At 45.4% G+C, this 16,939-nt stretch overlaps 1 protein-coding gene across 1 annotated transcript in view; it reads right to left on the bottom strand.

The window, feature by feature from the left end:
- Positions 1-16,939, bottom strand: part of Stk4 (serine/threonine kinase 4) — an 83,407-nt gene that overhangs the window by 41,923 nt on the left and 24,545 nt on the right. The window contains exons 7-9 of the mRNA XM_021149719.2: positions 16,539-16,676; positions 15,280-15,408; positions 14,464-14,650 (exon numbers count right to left, since the gene is read on the bottom strand). Coding sequence (XP_021005378.1) covers positions 14,464-14,650; positions 15,280-15,408; positions 16,539-16,676 — 454 coding nt within the window. The remainder of the gene's footprint in view (positions 1-14,463; positions 14,651-15,279; positions 15,409-16,538; positions 16,677-16,939) is intronic.

The raw sequence follows: 16,939 nt of genomic DNA, 5'->3' as shown, positions 1-16,939 counted from the left end.
AAAAAAAAAAATAAATAAATAAAAATAAAAATAAATAAATAAATAAATAAAAGATCGACAAGAGCTATAGAAAGGACAGCCCTGAGCTGGAGAAGGGCTTAGCTGGGAGCGAACACTTGGCTCTGCAGCCTCTCTGTGGTCCTAGAGTTGGCGGTCTCCCTGCACAGCAAAGAAACCAGGAGGTCCCCACTAAAGCAATGGCTCCAGCATTCCTACAGCAGCAGAAAGAACACAGCAGGCGAGACCCTCCCCACCTCAGCCACCAGGCCAGCCAGCCTCCAACCTTCCTCCAAGGCCTCCACATCTCCCCACCTCAGCAGCAGCAGAGCACCTGTGAGAACCCAGCGTCCACACTGCTCCCTTGTCCCTCAAGACTCCTTGCATGGCCTCAGGGGACCCAATTCTCCCACAAGGACAGAAGCAGACATTTGGGACTTTGCTCAGTAGCCCATGCAAGCCACAACTCCAGCAACATCTGGAGCCAATGCCTGGAGACCCCAAAATAAGCTCCTCCACTGAACGTCTAAGCCTTCTTGTGTCTCCCAGTGTGTGCACACTGGTGTGGGATTCTCTGAGAAACAACCAACAGGAATGGTTTGATGTCTCCAAACTGACACCTCCGCACCCACTCCTCTGAGAAAACAGGATCTGGTGTCCTACTACCGAGGAAAATTCCATCCATGAAGTGTCGGTAGCACGTTCCCTGCGATCTCATAAATGCTAAGAGGACTTGGGTGACTTTTCATCCTGCTTAAACACTTACCAAACAGGGCTATTTCTAAATTTTATGTGTTTCTGTTAAGCCTCAAACCATGTATATCTTAAGGTCTAAAAAAATTACTAACGCATTAACCTAAGATTACTCTAGCCAAGTAAATATTCACTTTTTAAAAACTACTGGGCATTTAAGAGATACCTCGGGGAGAAGCACCACTGCCAACACCCAAAGAACACATGTGCAGCATGAGCTACAAAGTGACTTCCAGGCCGAACTGTGCTAGACAATGACAGTCTGTCTCAAAATAAGCTGATTAAGTGTAATATAAAATGAATATATACAAATCAAGTCTTTAGGTCAGGGGTGAGACTAAAACACAGTTTTGTGGCTTAATTCTAAATCACTACAGGAGCGAGAACACATCTCTTTCTGTCACGGTTTAGATGAAGAGTGGTACCTGCTCTCCTCAGTTCACTTATTTACTCTACAACAGCCCTCCCCAAGCCCTAGAAGATGTCTCATATTTTTGGAGGAATAAATAAATAAATAAGTGGAAGCATTCTCTGTCTCTTCTTTTTTTTTAAGATTTATTTATTATTATACATGAAGTACACTGTAGCTGTCTTCAGACGCACCAGAAGAGGGCATCAGAACTCATTATGGGTGGTTGTGAGCCACCATGTGGTTGCTGGGATTTGAACTCAGGACCCTCGGAAGAGCAGTCAGTGCTCTTTACCACTGAGCCATCTCTCCAGCCCTCTCTGCCTCTTCTAACAACTAAGAACCATAAGTAAGAAATCCCAGCAATGCCTTGCTTTCTTTCCCCTTGTGCTGCCCACACCAAGGGCTTGCCTATCCCTCACGGGAATTAGAATTCCCGCCCCAAACTATATTTTATGATTAGATAACTTTTCCATCTAATCACATATGCAGACATAAACTGGGAATGAAAGTCATACTGTTCTTGGGAATTTAATTATAACTAAACAATCAAATTACCAAAGAGGTGAAGATGACTTCAGCCAGGGCAAGAGGTCACCTGGGGGTGTACTGTATCTGGGAATCAAATCCAGCCACTGAACTATGCCCCTGGCCTCCGAAGACAATCCTGCAAATAGCACAGCAGACTAACTCCTACTGTTTTACTATGATCCCTTTTCAAATTGAAAGATAGTCCCTACCTCAGAAGGTACAATGATTTAGCCAGTAGACTTTCACCATCTTCTAACCAGCATCAGTGCTAATAAATCTCCGCGAGCTTCCTAGCAGTAGCCCACCACATAAAGGCACCACAGCAGACGTCCTAACCGAGGCCTTCACAATAGCCAGCCCAGCTGCCCACAGATCTGAGCCAACGAAACCAGACCAAAAGAAATACCCAAGTGCAAGTCTTTTCAAATCTACCAAATCATGCTTTAAATAAAATGGCTGCTTTTTTAATTCAGCAAATTTTGAGCTGCTCTGTTATGCGGCAAAAGCTAAATGATTGTAACAATCTGCTCTCCTTCCCTAAGTGTGCTCACTCACACACTACCTTTCATCCACAAAATGCATTCCCTTAGAAACCCAGGTGCAAATTTAACCAACACTGTTACTAACCGCCTGGGTTTGAGGCTTTTCTGTGACTTCTATCCTAACTTCCTGACTACCACATAAGGGTTAGAGACATGCACATACTAGGACCTGCCAGGGCCGCGCTCAGCACAAGGGACCTCACTAACGCCTTGCAGAACCTTTTGAAGGATATATTATGACTCCTGCTTTATGGATGAGATGTTTGCCTAAGGTTTTATAGCCACGACAAGGACCAATGTGAACGCCAGCTGTCAGGTTCTCAGCCTCGTGACCTCTATGTCACCTGGTGAATTCTCTAAAACCCAAATGAAGATTCTTAGCATGTTACCACTGCCGTGAAGCTGAGTGCAGAAAGGGTGAGAGGATGGAACTTTCCCAGAAACCTTCTTTTTGAACCATTCCTTCAGCAGCCTTGAGTTAGATGGCCAAGCGCTGAGCAGGAGCCTGGCGGAGCTGGGAAGGAAACCAGTGCACGCTGACTGAAGACGAGGCTGCTCAGGCCTCGCCAGCTCCCCGGCTTCCGCTGCCAGGGAAGGGTCTGTTCCAACTTGACCTAGAGTGTTTGTTCAGATGTCTGTATCACAGGAAATGAACACATGCAGCTGAATGATAATACAGGAAACCTGAAAACAGTGGAAGAATGGACCGGGCAAACCAGGAAAACAGCCGCATGCTGCTGTGATTCTTTTTATGTGATGCAGGAAATAAATGTGCTCCTACACTCGGCGGGGCGGCCTACTTCTCCCTCCGTAAGCCCCACTTATCGACTGAATGGACAATCTGTCTAAACCCGCAGGCACAGGAGGGCAAGGATGAGCACCTGTGCCTTGTCTCCATTTTTCTTTGAAAAATGTTACATAAAAGCAGAAAGACAGGCTGGAGAGATGGCTCAGCAGTTAAGAGCACTGACTGCTCTTCCAGAGGTACTGAGTTCAAATCCCAGCAACCACATGATGGCTCACAACCATCTGTAATGGGATCTGATGCCCTCTTCTGGTGTGTCTGAGGATAGCGACAGTGTACTCATATACATAAAAGTTGTTTTTGTTTTTGTTTTTTAAACAGAAAGACATGATCCAAATGTCACCAACTGAGGAGCAGGTGTATGATATATCTACACACTGGAAAATTATTCAGCAAGAAAAACCTTGAAAGATGGGCTGGGGAGATGGCTCAGTTGTAAATTCCTTACCCCAAAAGTATGAAGACATGAATGAGTTCAGACCCTTGGCACCCACATAAAAAAGATGGATGCAGCAATACCAATCTGCATCCCAGCGCTGGGGAGGAGGAGACAGCAGATCCCTGGAGCTCATGAGCCAGCCATCCTCACCGTATCCACCAACTCAATAAACAAGGCGGAGTTCCAGTGTTAACCCCTGGCCTGCCCACCCACCCCTACCATACACACACACACACACACACACATGCACATGCACATACCACACACATATACATATTCATACACACATGTTCACATACACCAATAAAAAAATATTTAAGCACTGATATACCTTGGGTAAACCTTGGAAGAATTATACAAAACAAAAAGTGTCAGACCCAAAGAGAAGCATATTGTCTAAATCCATTTACATTAAATATGGAGATAGGCAAATGAACAGGGGAGAAGAAGAGTAAGAAGTAACTGACAACTGGGTTGAGAGTTGCTTTCAAAGTATCAAGTACCTGGGATTTAATAGTCCCTATCCCGTAAGATGTTGTCAACATGCTAGAAGCTATGAAACGGCATGCTGTAAAACAGTAAACTTTATATATTATATCCTAGTTTAAAGTAGTAAATAGTAAAACTTTAAAAATTAAATACTGGTGTTATTCCTGCACACATGAATACTAAATCTAAAAGCCACTATATACTGTAAATGAGGAAACTCCATAGAACATAAATTATATCAATAACTCCATCTTGAAGTAAAGAGATAAGACCCCTTCATCCACAATGTGCTCCTGAGAACTATAAAACAGCGTCAGGACAGGCATGCTACAAGGGAGCTTGACCAACAACTGGAGCTCATGTCTCCTTTGACACGTCCATCTATCAGATCTCAAACTGATGGCTCTTCCATCCCAAACATTCACTTTCAAACTGTCACTAACTGAACCACAACTGTCAACCTAGCATTCTCTTAACTCTCAATATAACTTGCTTTTATCTAAGTAGTAATTAATTCTGTTCAAAGTATCGAAGTGGGCACAAGCCTACAATTTCTTCTGGGCTCTATGCAAAAATATTTGCAAAACAAAAACTCCAGCAATATCTCAATGTTTCCCTCTGTTTTAAACAAGGAGCTATATAATATAATGCAAATGCATCACAGAGGGTCTGTTTATTGTAGATGTGGTTTCTGGGTTGGTTTTTGTTAAGGAGCAGATGGATCTGGTCATTCATTACATAACGTCATTATCCAAGTCTATAGAACACAAGCGTTTGCATGTTCTTGAAACCACTAAGAACTGAGGGTTGTAAGATGCCCTCGAGCTCAGAAAAACTCTCTTCCTGGTAACAGGGCAACTGCATCTGTATAAACTGACTTGCTTTCTAGACAGTGGCTCACAGCCATCTCAATGCTAATGAGTTGCATATGGATTACAAGAGAACTCTAGCTCAACATTTTCAAGGGCTCCCGACTAAAGCACTGGAGAGAGCCATCCAAAAAGATGCAACCTTCACCAATAAGGATGACCCATCCCTTGATACTGCATCAGTCTCCTGACACTGGGTCAACTTTCCTGGCCAGAGTGTCTTGGTACACCCCCTTAACAACAATATCAAGTTAAAACCTCTTATCTGGGCACTCAATTCCATTTAGAAGCTGACTTAGCCAATTTTAATATTCAACACACCCTGCCTACCTTTCTGACTCTTTACAATCTTCCTCACAGGCTTGTTAGCCTTTTTCTGTAACTCACTGGGCTTTCATCAAGTGCTTTGTTATCTTCACAGGCAGAGGGCCGGCCTCTCTCCTCAGCTAATCAAATCACTACCAAAGGCCATGATCTAGGGTATGTTCTACTCATACAAGGACTAGACAGTGGAGCGTGTACATACAGCACTGGACAGGAACAACGAGACACCATCTTACGTGTTTAACCTGTAAGGTCCTTGACAGTAAATGTTTCCCTTAAGTCGCTGTCCATTACACAGCTGTGACACATAGTACATCCTAGGAAATATCTCAGGGATTGTTCTGATAGTTGTTTTTAACAAATACTAAAATTAACATTTCTTAGAGTAGACATACCTACAGAAAGTCAACTTCTTTGTCTCATGGATCCATTTAAATTAGTATTAGAGAGTGCGTCACCATTCCTCTCTAAGCAAAAGCCAGCAGCTCAGAGGAGCTTAGGGCTCTGGAGTTGGAGCACGGATGGACGAAGCTGACCTGCCTGGCTCTCCGCCCTTAGCCAGAGCTTCACTGGACTCACGCCTTTCTTCTCCTGCCGCTGCACCACTGGGAAACACAGGCCTCATGGCTACTCTTGCCTCTCCTTTGACTGACATGACCACACTGGAGGGCCTTACATTCCAAACAGCACAGGCCTTGAGCCCTACCCCAGGTCACACGGAGATCTGGTACTCTCACATCCCAGTCTGTGGTCTGGCTGGGCTCTTTGAATGAATATTCAGGCCCCAAGCTCCTTGCTTTTTGGCTCATCCCAAAGAAATCAAGAATGTTAATGGCTTCTAAAGATAAAAGCGAGCCCAACATGTGGAGACAATAAGACAGACTGCACAACTGTGGAATCAGTCTCCCTTCTGGAAGGATGACCTTGAGCTATTTGTGAAAGTGAGAGAAAAAGTTTAAGCAGCAAGTCTGCTTTTCCATTGTAAAGCTCACCCAAGAGGGACCTTCTCATAAAATGCAGTCCACCACGGAGATTACCTTTCAGGGATGGACATAAAGGCAATCGGTAATAAATGCCATAGTGTTAAGATAAGAGTTTGAAGCCTTATAAAAGAAGGCTTAAAGGGATCCAAAGTCTGGCCTTCTTTAAATCTGCCATCTTGTATACTGAGCTGTTTAACTGGTTCTTAAAATAGCTATCATCTTATTGCTAGGGAATTTAACTCTCTCTCTCTCTCTCTCTCTGAATGAATGAATGCTTATTATAATACTTTCATTTTTGAGCATTTAGACACTAAGTATTTTATATGTATTTTATTAGTTTGACAAAACAAAACATAAACCCTGAAGGTCAAAGGGGGAATAACCTCCCTAAGGAGACTTCCCCTATCAGACCCAGAAATACACTCCAGGCCAAAGACTGATTCCCAAAATCTTTCCAGTATTTTTCTTTCTACTCTTGCCTTCCTTCACCAAGACAACTGCAACAAAATTAAATGTTGTAGCTTTTCACGCTACGGCAGGAAACAGCCCTATTCTATCGAGAACTTTCCTATAATGTCAATTCAGAGTGGCAAGTATAGGAAGCACTGAGTTCTCTCTGGTGAACTTTGAAGCAACCAGAAACTGGACAACAAGAGGAATGCACAGCGCTTACACCCTCAGAACCATGCTTGCAAACACTGTCCCCTACATCTGAGACTGACGAAGTCAGCACGTGGACCGTGTATTAACAGCACCCTGCAGACAGCTGCAGGTGGAAAGAATCGGGCTGAGAGTGAATAATAACTTCCCTCTCACGCTGCTCTGATGAATGTGTATCTGACAGACAGTGTGAAATCTTTTCAATAAGAGCCTGGACTTTGGTCTTAAAGGAGGAAACATAGCAACAGTAGATGCCCTCAGTCATAGAGCTTCCCAATCTTAACTATGCTGCCATGCTTTAAAGTTCTACTGCAAACCGGTTAGTGTGGCTACTGCTCTGGGGAGCACATTAGAACGCTGGGAATTCAGTGCAGATGCTAAAAAGCATCACCTCACTCGCCTCAGGTCACTGGGTCTAACTGGAAAGGCCCGAGTCAAGGGCCAGAACACTGCAAACGCTATGGCGCCCTCCACCTGTGCAGGCAGCAAGCCTGGGAAGGAGGAGGGGCCAGCTGATGCGCTGAGAGGGAGAGCAGCTGGCTGGCATCGAGGCTTCAGCAGATAGGTGTCTGCTCACCATCAGAACCGCTGTGCTCGGACTGTCAGCCCCTCCTCGGGGAAGGACTGCTAAGGTACAACTTGTGCAAACAAGCCCACTTCCTTCCTTCCATATTTTGCTGGGTTTGTCTCTGAAAACCAAGTATCAAAAATTGGTAGAAAATAGCCAATTTAAAGGCAATTGGCACATTAAGTTTACTAGATATAAATTCCTGTACTAAACAACTAGAAAACAAGCATTCTTCGGTTGGTTCGGTGGCCCATTGGGTAAAGTACTGGCTTCCCAAGCCTGTGGACCTGAGTCAACTCTCAGAGCCCACGAAAGTTGTCCTCTAATTTCCACAGCATGGGTTTGTGGCACATGCAGAGTTTTTAAATATTTTCAAAAGAAGAAAACACAATCTTGCTAAAGCACATAAAGACTCTTGACAAAAATTCACAACAAACATGCCAAGCCGCAGATGCCTCAGAAAGCACCCAGGAACTGTTACCACCTCGGCCTCGCTCTTTAAACAACTCTCTAGCACATACTGGGTTTTAAAATTTCACACACTTAGTTTTGAAAAAGTTCTTCTGAATAATTAACATGCCTGTACTTCCAGAACACAGGAAACAGAGGCAGGGGAATTTTGAATTTGAGGCCAGTCTGGTCTACACAGCAACTTCCAGGCTGGGAGCGATACACAGTAAACAAAATCCTGTTTCTAATAAACAAGACGCTTCTAATATCAGAGCTTGTATGCAGCTCCATGCAGAAGGCCTGGTCCCTGGGTTCAAGGCCTGGCGCCAGAGGGTGGGCGGAAAGAAAACAAAGAGCGCATGTACCACGCTGACGGTGGAGTGAGGCTGTAGAGCTAAGGGGAAAGCTACGGGTAGTCAGACTAGTAAGCAAGAAAAATCAAACCACAAGGTGGTAAACTGTGCCGCCCGTTCTAACTGATACCAGGACCTCTAAAGTTACAGTTAGACTCTATAGTCTAAGGAAGGACTGCTGATTCTGCACAGACTCAGGATTAAGATGCTAGAGGGACTTTCCCTGAGGTGAACAAGACAAGAACAGGCACCACTATTCAAACTGTAGTAGAGATCTGAGTGAACCAGGAAAAAAAAGGTGTATGGATCAAAGGGGCAACACTGAGGTCATAATCCAGAGACAAGATCTTCTTCATAAAAAATAAAAACGGAACTTACAGATTAGGAATCTCATAGGATAATGAGTACAACAATCCACTGAAAACATCAACACAACAGCCATAAAAGTAAAACAAAAACCAAAGACAACATAAAAACAAAAGACTTGGAACTGGTCCTAAAACCAAGATGAAGGCTGGAGGGACAGCCCAGCCAGTGAAGAGTGTGCCCTGCTCGTCCGAGGATTCTCTCGGGTCCTAGCACTTGTATCAAGTGACTTCCAAGCACCTGGAACCCCAGCTCCAAGGGGATACAAGTTACAGGCTTCCTGAGGTGTCTGCACTCGAGCGTACATACTCACGCATGGACACACAATTTTAAATACTAAAAAGAAAATATTTTTAAAAACAAATTAAAACAATCAAGTTGAACAACTCCTGAAGAATAACACCCAAGGTTGACCTCTGACCTACACATGAACACACACGTGTACACAGACACACATGCTAAGGGTGCTTGTAGCTGCAGTGCTCATGAAGTTGAGGCAAAGGGATCAGAAGTTGACACCAGTTTGAGCTATATAAAAAGACCTCATCAAGATAGAGATGCCAGGCAGTGGCTCACGCCTTTAATCCCAGCACTCAGGAGGCAGAGGAAGGGGATCTCTGTGAGTTTGAGGCCAGGCTGGTCTACAGAGCAAGCTCCAGGGCTACAGAGAGAAATCCTATCTTGGATCTCCCCCACAAAAACACAGACAGACAAATGCACACACACACACACACATACACACACGCTCGCGTACACAGAGATATAGAGCATGCCTATGAATAAACTCAGTTTTCTAGAGATATGCTGGGCAAACCATGGAACCGTGTTTACTGACAGAACTATGTATTCAAAGCAATCAAGTAAAATCCCAGTGGTATAACGCAAAATTGGCTTCACTGATCCTGAAACTGATACGAGATCATTGTAAAGAAATTCAAATAGCAATCTCTATTGGAAAAAAAAAGGGGGGGGGGAGGGCAAGGAATCTATTTTAGATAAATGGTCGTCACAGAATCCATGCAAAGGTGACTGGACCGTACAGCTGAATGTGACTACAGTTCATAATACAAAGAACAAGAAATTCATGATATATTAAAGAACATCTGTGGACAGTAAGACTTTACAACTCTTTAAACATTTACTCTTTCAAGGTGTCTAGGTAAAAAGAAACTTCTTTTTTTTTTCTTTTTCAGGACAGTGTCGCTCTATGTAACCCTGCCTGTCCTGGAAACTGTTCTGTAGACCAGGATGTCCTTGAACTCAAGAGACCAACCTGCCTCTGCCTCTCTAGTGCTGGGATTAAAGGCGTGCACCATCACCACCCACCAAAATCTCTTGAAGAACACAAAAATGATACTGTATAAGAAAGCCTGGAACAGTGTGGCATCAGGAGAAGGCTGGTGGCTAGGAATGACTGCAACAGTCGGGCACAAGTCACAAGCTAGGGCCAAATAACCGCAATGCACAAACCAAAAGGGTCGATACCTACAATCCACAGCGGTTCTGCAGATCAGTAAAAGGCTATTCCGATTATCTTCCTGTATAAATCATGCAAGATTAAAGTGAGGGGCCATGCAGCTCAGTAGTGCACACGGCCAGGCAGGAAGCCCAGGGTTCCAGTCCCTGCACTTCCAAAACCAAAATCGGGATGTATCAGGCAACGATGGTTATAAAGCATCTTTAACACTTGTTTTTCTACATATTGTAGCTTTCCCCATATCAGTTCTGTACGTGAGTAGTTTTGTTTTGAAGTGCTATCCCACTGTTTGGTTGGGACCCCTTAACTGGTGACACTTAAAAAGCTATGTGTGGCACTCTGCTCAGGATCGACAAAACCAATTCCAACTAAAGTCTACTAGAAACCTGAGACGAAGAGGCTGTGCTGAAGTGCTTCAGCTCTGCCAAGTATAAAACCTCCTCACTAAACGATATGAAGGCCATGCCCCAGTGTTGCTGCGGTAACTCATGACAGCCTTAAAGGTGAGGGTTAACAGCACCGGTTGCTCTTCCTGAGGACCGAGGTCCAACTCTCAGCACCCACAGCTCACAGTAACTCTGGTTCAAAGAGACTCAATAACCTCTTTTGGTCCCTGCAGGCACGAGCCACGTGTGTGCTTAGACATACATATGGACAAAACACTCAAACACATAAAATAAAATAAAATAAAATAAAATAAAATAAAATAAAATAAAATAAAATAAAATAAAATCTTAAGTATAAATAAATAATAGTCTTGATCCAAAATAAATGCTATCATGGAAAGGGTGTCGGTGAGTTTGAATGGGAAACACAATTTCAATCCATATCCTATCGCGGAGCTCCCTCTGCTGGCACAGTGGGAGTACAACAAGCTCAATGCTGACAACTCACAGGGCATTTCATCTTCACCACTAAGACCAGGAGTTCCTTTTGAGAACACATTCAAAACGAACAGGAGAGTCTGCCCTGAACGTAGTCTACAAACAACAAGAATTACCAATGTGTTTTTACACAAGTAATGACTAGTTAATGTCCATTCTCCTTCAGATTTCAGCTAAGGCTGGACTGTGCCTAATATTTTTATATATGCAATAGTCTACACTAGCATGTCTGGGAAATTTTCATAAATGTTATCTTTAATTATTTCCTTGGGCCTAGTTCCTAATAAAGGAATTTACCAGGTCACAGGTTTGATCTTTTCTTTGGGGAGTTGTCTTTAATTGTGTGTATACAGCAAGGAGTCTCTTCATGTGTGAGAGGAAGTCTCTTCAAAGTCTCAAGAGGGCACTGGATCCTGTGAGCCTGGAGTTACAAGTGGTCATGAGCCACCTGACTTGGGTGCTGGGAACTGAACTCAGGTCCTCTGGAAGAAGGGCAATGTTCTTAACTGTGGGGCCATCTCTCCAGCCCCAGATCTGAACTTTTTAAATGCTGACAAAGAATGCATTCCAGAAGTTTTATCAATTTGTTCAGCTACCAATGTAACATTACCATTCTTTTCAGTCTCAGAGATAATTAATCTGAATCCCAAAACAAAGGGAACAATTTTGACTTTGAAAATAAGAAGTTAGACATGCAAACCACCATCTTGAAGGTGAAGAGTAGAGACCCGTGAGAAGACTGCCCTGCCAATGTCTGCAGACACAGAAGCCCCTCCGCGGGAGTATCTCTACCTTCCTGCGTGCTGCCAAGCTTGCTACGTTTCTGTAAGGAGCCCCAGGACATGTTAAATTCCCTTTTACTATACTTTGGCAATACCCTCGGCCTACACCAATATTAGAACTCATGTCCTTCCCTGCACTTGATGGCACCTGGGACCAAGTCAGAGACACAACTGAGGTCAGTCTGTACGGGCATTTACAAAAAGGGCCGACTGAGAGAAGTCTCTCTCTGAGAGTGGATGGCACCATCTGACAGACAGCCCAGATACAGAGGGCTCTGAGGCAAAAAAAACAAGTCTTGCTTGCCAGCCTGACTCTGTTCCTTGCTGGCACAGCCATTCCTGTTGCTGCTACAGCTATTATCACTGCCATCCATCGCTGGCATTAGACTCCAGATTCTTGGTCTTCTATCATGGACTAAAGTCAAGTGACTCTCTGGGAATCTTCCAGATCCTTAAAGCCAGACTGAAACTGCTGAAGATACCCAGTGTTGTGGGTTGAGCAGCTCACAGGTTCTCAGCCTCTCCGGGCTGCAGCCAGCCACTGATGGCCTATCCAGATCCTATGTTTAGGTTTAAAGCCCCAGGGCTCCTTGATCACCTTTTTTTCCCTTCCCTTTAGTTGTGTCCTCTCCCTGGGATCAAACCCAGCCCCTCACACATGCTAGTCAAGTGTTCTACCAGACAACAAACTTTCCGTCTGTGAAGGAACAGACAGCAGATATTTTAGGCCTTTGAGGCAACAGTTTTTAACAGGTACTCAACTCAGCCTTTTCAGTACAGAGGCAGCCAAAAGCAACAAAGGAATGGTTTATGGCCAGGTTCCAGTTGAGCCTTACTGCCCAAAGTAGGTGGCAGTTTAGCTTGGCCTAGACACTGGTTTGCTGATCCCTGGATTAGAAGAAAAGCCATAAATATTGTAAGTACAGCTCAGCAGTAGACTAGCACACATGAAGCCATGATATGATCCCTAGCATGGGGGGGGTGCGGGAGGGGGGATAGGTAGTTAAGGGGGGTGAAAAAAAACCTGATGACCAAGGAAACTCAGGCCTTTCAACGTATGCAAAGTTCAGGCTAACCTCAACCTCTATACCTCCGTTACTATTTTGTATCCTCCAACTGTTCCCTCTGTGAGATGGCCTGTACCTCAGGTCGAGAGGAAAGGCGATCACTAAAGAGCAGAGTGTGGGACTCTAAGCCAACTCGAGGGATGGAGCAAGTCTCAGAGCAGCCAGGAAAGAGGGAAAGAACCCAGGTCTGTGGCACACAGCTGATGTGGATGACTGGAGCCTGAGGCTAGGGAGCCAACCACCTGAGGCAGGCAAACTGTAGAACAGTTTAACAACCTGGGGACCCACTTGAAGACCCAGGTACGTGCTCTTCCATCCTGACTGGTCACAGGCACCCTTCTGTTTACCTAGCAACCTGTCAGCAGTTTAGGATCGCCATCTGACACACGCACCCTACTCTGTAGAATGGAACAGGCTTTTCCTGCCCCTTTATGACCATCAAACTTAGACAAACACTATGCAGTCAGATTCTTCTCATGTCCAGGCACAAGACAGGAAAGGCAGATCTGGCAGGAACTAGCTTGAGTCATGTATGACCAGAAGAGGTATATTCTCAAGTGAACTTTTAGGAAAGCAGAGCTCCCTGTAAGTCATTAGAGAAAGAGACACATACAGAGGAGGAAGTGATCAGATAAACTAATCTATTAAGCAACAGAGAGAACCACCCAACTACTTCCCTTAGAAACCAGTCCCTCCCTCCACTAGACTCACAAAAAGAAGCCTCGGGCAGTGACTGCACCCCCCCTGCAGCCTACTGCTCTCTTGCACTGTATTCCGACCCGTGCGTTGCTTAAATACGATGGCCTTCCTACTCTGCACACAACGTGGGCTTCTTTCTTTCCTCAGAACAATGACCAAACCTGGAAACACCAGGCCTAGACTCTGACCACAGGCAACAGCTTGAGCCCAGAAGTGAGAGGTGAGCCTGGGCAACAGAAAAAGAACCTGTCGTCTCCAGCAGCAGGTGAGCCTGGGCAACAGAAAAAGAACCTGTCGTCTCCAGCAGCAGGAGCGACGGTTGGGGGCGGGGCTCACTGGTGCAGGGCTTGCCTAGCACGAGTGAGTGAGGCTCAGGGATTTAATAACCAGCAAAGAAAGAAAGGGAGAGTGAAGGGAGGACGGAAAGGAGGGGTTAGAGAAACACAGCAGGGAGGGAGACAAGGAAAGAGGGGGAGGAAAAAGAAGAGATTTTCGCCGGGCGTGGTGGCGCACGCCTTTAATCCCAGCACTCGGGAGGCAGAGACAGGCGGATTTCTGAGTTCGAGGCCAGCCTGGTCTACAAAGTGAGTTCCAGGACAGTCCGGACTATACAGAGAAACCCTGTCTCGAAAAAAAAAAAAAACAAAAAAAAAAAAAAAAGAAGAGATTTTCTTAAGACTTACAGAACTTTTACATCTGCTCAATTACCTCCGACTGGCTGTCAGTGAGCTTTGACTAACCAGACACTAGCGTGAAAATGCACTGAAAGTCTGCATCACAGCAGAGAGTACGTACGACCCTCAATGAGAGCATTCAGACGAAGCTCCCAGCCTACTGCCAGCGTTCTTCCTCCCCTGCTGCCTGCTCCTCACAGCCCTCCAACCAAAGCTCCTACTGAGCATCTCTCTACCTCTAAGGGACTTAGCTAGGACAACACAACAGCAGACCCATGACTCAGACAGCAGGGGCTGCGAGACCCCAACACTGGATCAGTTAGTGTCTCCTCAGAGCCTCACTTTTCATGGTTCCTTCCTCTTCCTCATCCTCCGTGTTGATCACCATGGTGCCCAGCTGGGACGGCAACGTGTCACCGTGCTCAATCATAGTATTGGCTCCTCCGCTCATCGTGCTGGCTACTCGGACAGTGCCCATCTCATCACCGGCAGCTCGAACCATCGTGCCAGAATCCATTTCATCCTCCTCCTGCGAAGGAGCAGAATCTCAAACTGGAGCTAATGTAATCAAGACTGAATGTCCTGAATCACTGTTACTCTCGGTGCAAACAGACCTGGATCTGACACCTCTGTAGGTTGTGTTCGCACCTTAGAAGCTGAAAAGCACCTGTTTAACCAGAGATGATCACAAAGTGACCCATGTGACACCTGTGTATCTCATCTAAAGGCGCTTCCTCCTCCTCTCTTCTCCCTTGACTTCCAGCACAGATCTGGCCAAAAGCACCCTTGGAATCTCAATGGTGCAGGTGACTCCAGAATACAGTATGAGAATTTTAGAAGAGCTTGGATAAACAAAGTCTCAAAACTAGGGGATGTCTCTGTCTCTCACTGTCTCTTAAACAAATAGATAATCTGGATAAATGATACAGGGGAAATAACAAAATGTGTTTTAAGGAAACACTGAGCAAAGAGCAAGCACAGCCTCAGCAGCAGGGCCCAACAGCACTGAATGAGACCCAGCAGCGGAGCCCAGCAGCACTGAATGAGGTCCATCTGCACTCGACAAAGAGCTGACTACACCAGCTACTCAGCTGACCTCTGTGGCAAGCGAGACCTAAGAAGTACACACCCCTGACCCAGCAGAGAGCAGCCACTCACTGAGTTCTCCTCGTCGTCCTGGTCCACTTCCCGCTGCTGGGCTTCCTGGCGCTTCAGTTTCACATCCATGGCTTCGTTAATTAAGTCTCGCAATATTGACACTCCTTTGGCACTCTTAACAAACGGGTGCTTAAATAACAAAGTGGACAACAATGGACACGGTTTGCTTTGGTTTCTGGACACAGGGTTTCTCTGTGTAACCCTGGCTGTCCTGGAACTCCCTCTGCAAACCAGGCTGTTCCTGAACTTCGAGATCCACCTGCCTCCTGAGTGCTGGGATTAAAGGCATGCACTGCCACCACTGCCTGGCCACAATTTTTACTTTAAAATAATACATGGCACGTAATAAAAATCTGGCAGTATCTGTCATATAAATCAGTGGGTCTAATTTTTCTCTTCAAACCTGGGGCACAAAGCCACGCTTACTTCACGACTCTAAGAAGACAGATGACCATTTGGACCTATGCCATTTCTGTCTCATCTAGAGGTTCTTTTGTTTTTATTTTACTGAGAGAGTCCATCTCCACTACCTCAGTCCCAGTGTCTAAATTCAGGTTGCAGGCCTGAGGCGGGCACCTTTACCCTCCAAGACATTTGACCCGCCCCACCTTATGTCCTCCTGTCTTGGTGGAGCAACAACAATCCCTGGTAGTTACTAGGGATCTTTGCAGGAGTTACCTATATATCCAGACTTATTCTGACAGCACCCATGTTTCCTCCTTGCAGGGACAGTACATCCCTGCCCCCATCACCACCAGGGTAAATGCCACCAAGCCTTTGTAAGTACTCTCAGACTGAAAGGGAGCCTTGGCACATGGAGAGGCTGCAGAGCAGAAGACTCCTCCATAAGCCTCTGGCATCCTTTCCTCCAGCCGCATTCGATAATACACTTAGAAGAGCAAGGCCGTTAGCCAGAGTAGCTCACGGCCTTGTGCTCTGCACTTGCACTAAGACCATTTCTTCCCAGGCTTACCAGACATGCATACACCGCTTTAATCTGGTCTGGAGCTACTCCCACCCACTCCTCTGCCTGGTGACAGAAGTGTTTCTGAGCTTTTTACTCTTCAGTCCAAACTCACGAGTGACGCACTTCCTTCCATTACTGCTCTGTTTTGCAAGTTAAGTATTTTCTATGGCCTTCCATCTCACCAGCTCTAAAACTCTCTCCCAGACAGCACAGAATGCCTTATTCCTCATTACTACTTCCAAGCAAGCGACTCAGCAGTGTGTGAGCGGTGTGGAGACGCGGCGCCGTATACCTGTAGGAGCTGAGTGGCTGTGGCTCTCTGCTCCGGGCTTTTTACCAGACACTGCTTCACAAAATCCATGAAGTTGTCTGACCACAGCTCTGGCTTACGGAATGTGGGAGGAGGGTTTGTAGGAATCATGAATATTGCCTAGTTTAAAAAAAAAAAAGAACAAGATCAGGTAAAAGAAAGATGACACTTCAATATGAACACCTACATTTGCTTGGTAAAATGATTGTATCTATCTAAACAAAAAGCATGTCAACATGGGGTACAGCAACCAGAGACCTAACAGACAACTGTTCAGAGACCTAACAGACAACTGTTCAGAGACCTAACAACTGCTCAGAGACCTAACAACTGCTCAGAGACCTAACAACTGCTCAGAGACCTAACAACTGCTCAGAGACCTA

This window comes from Mus caroli, chromosome 2, assembly GCF_900094665.2.
Source record: "Mus caroli chromosome 2, CAROLI_EIJ_v1.1, whole genome shotgun sequence".
NCBI lineage: Eukaryota > Metazoa > Chordata > Mammalia > Rodentia > Muridae > Mus > Mus caroli.
This window is presented reverse-complemented; position numbering and strand designations above follow the sequence as displayed.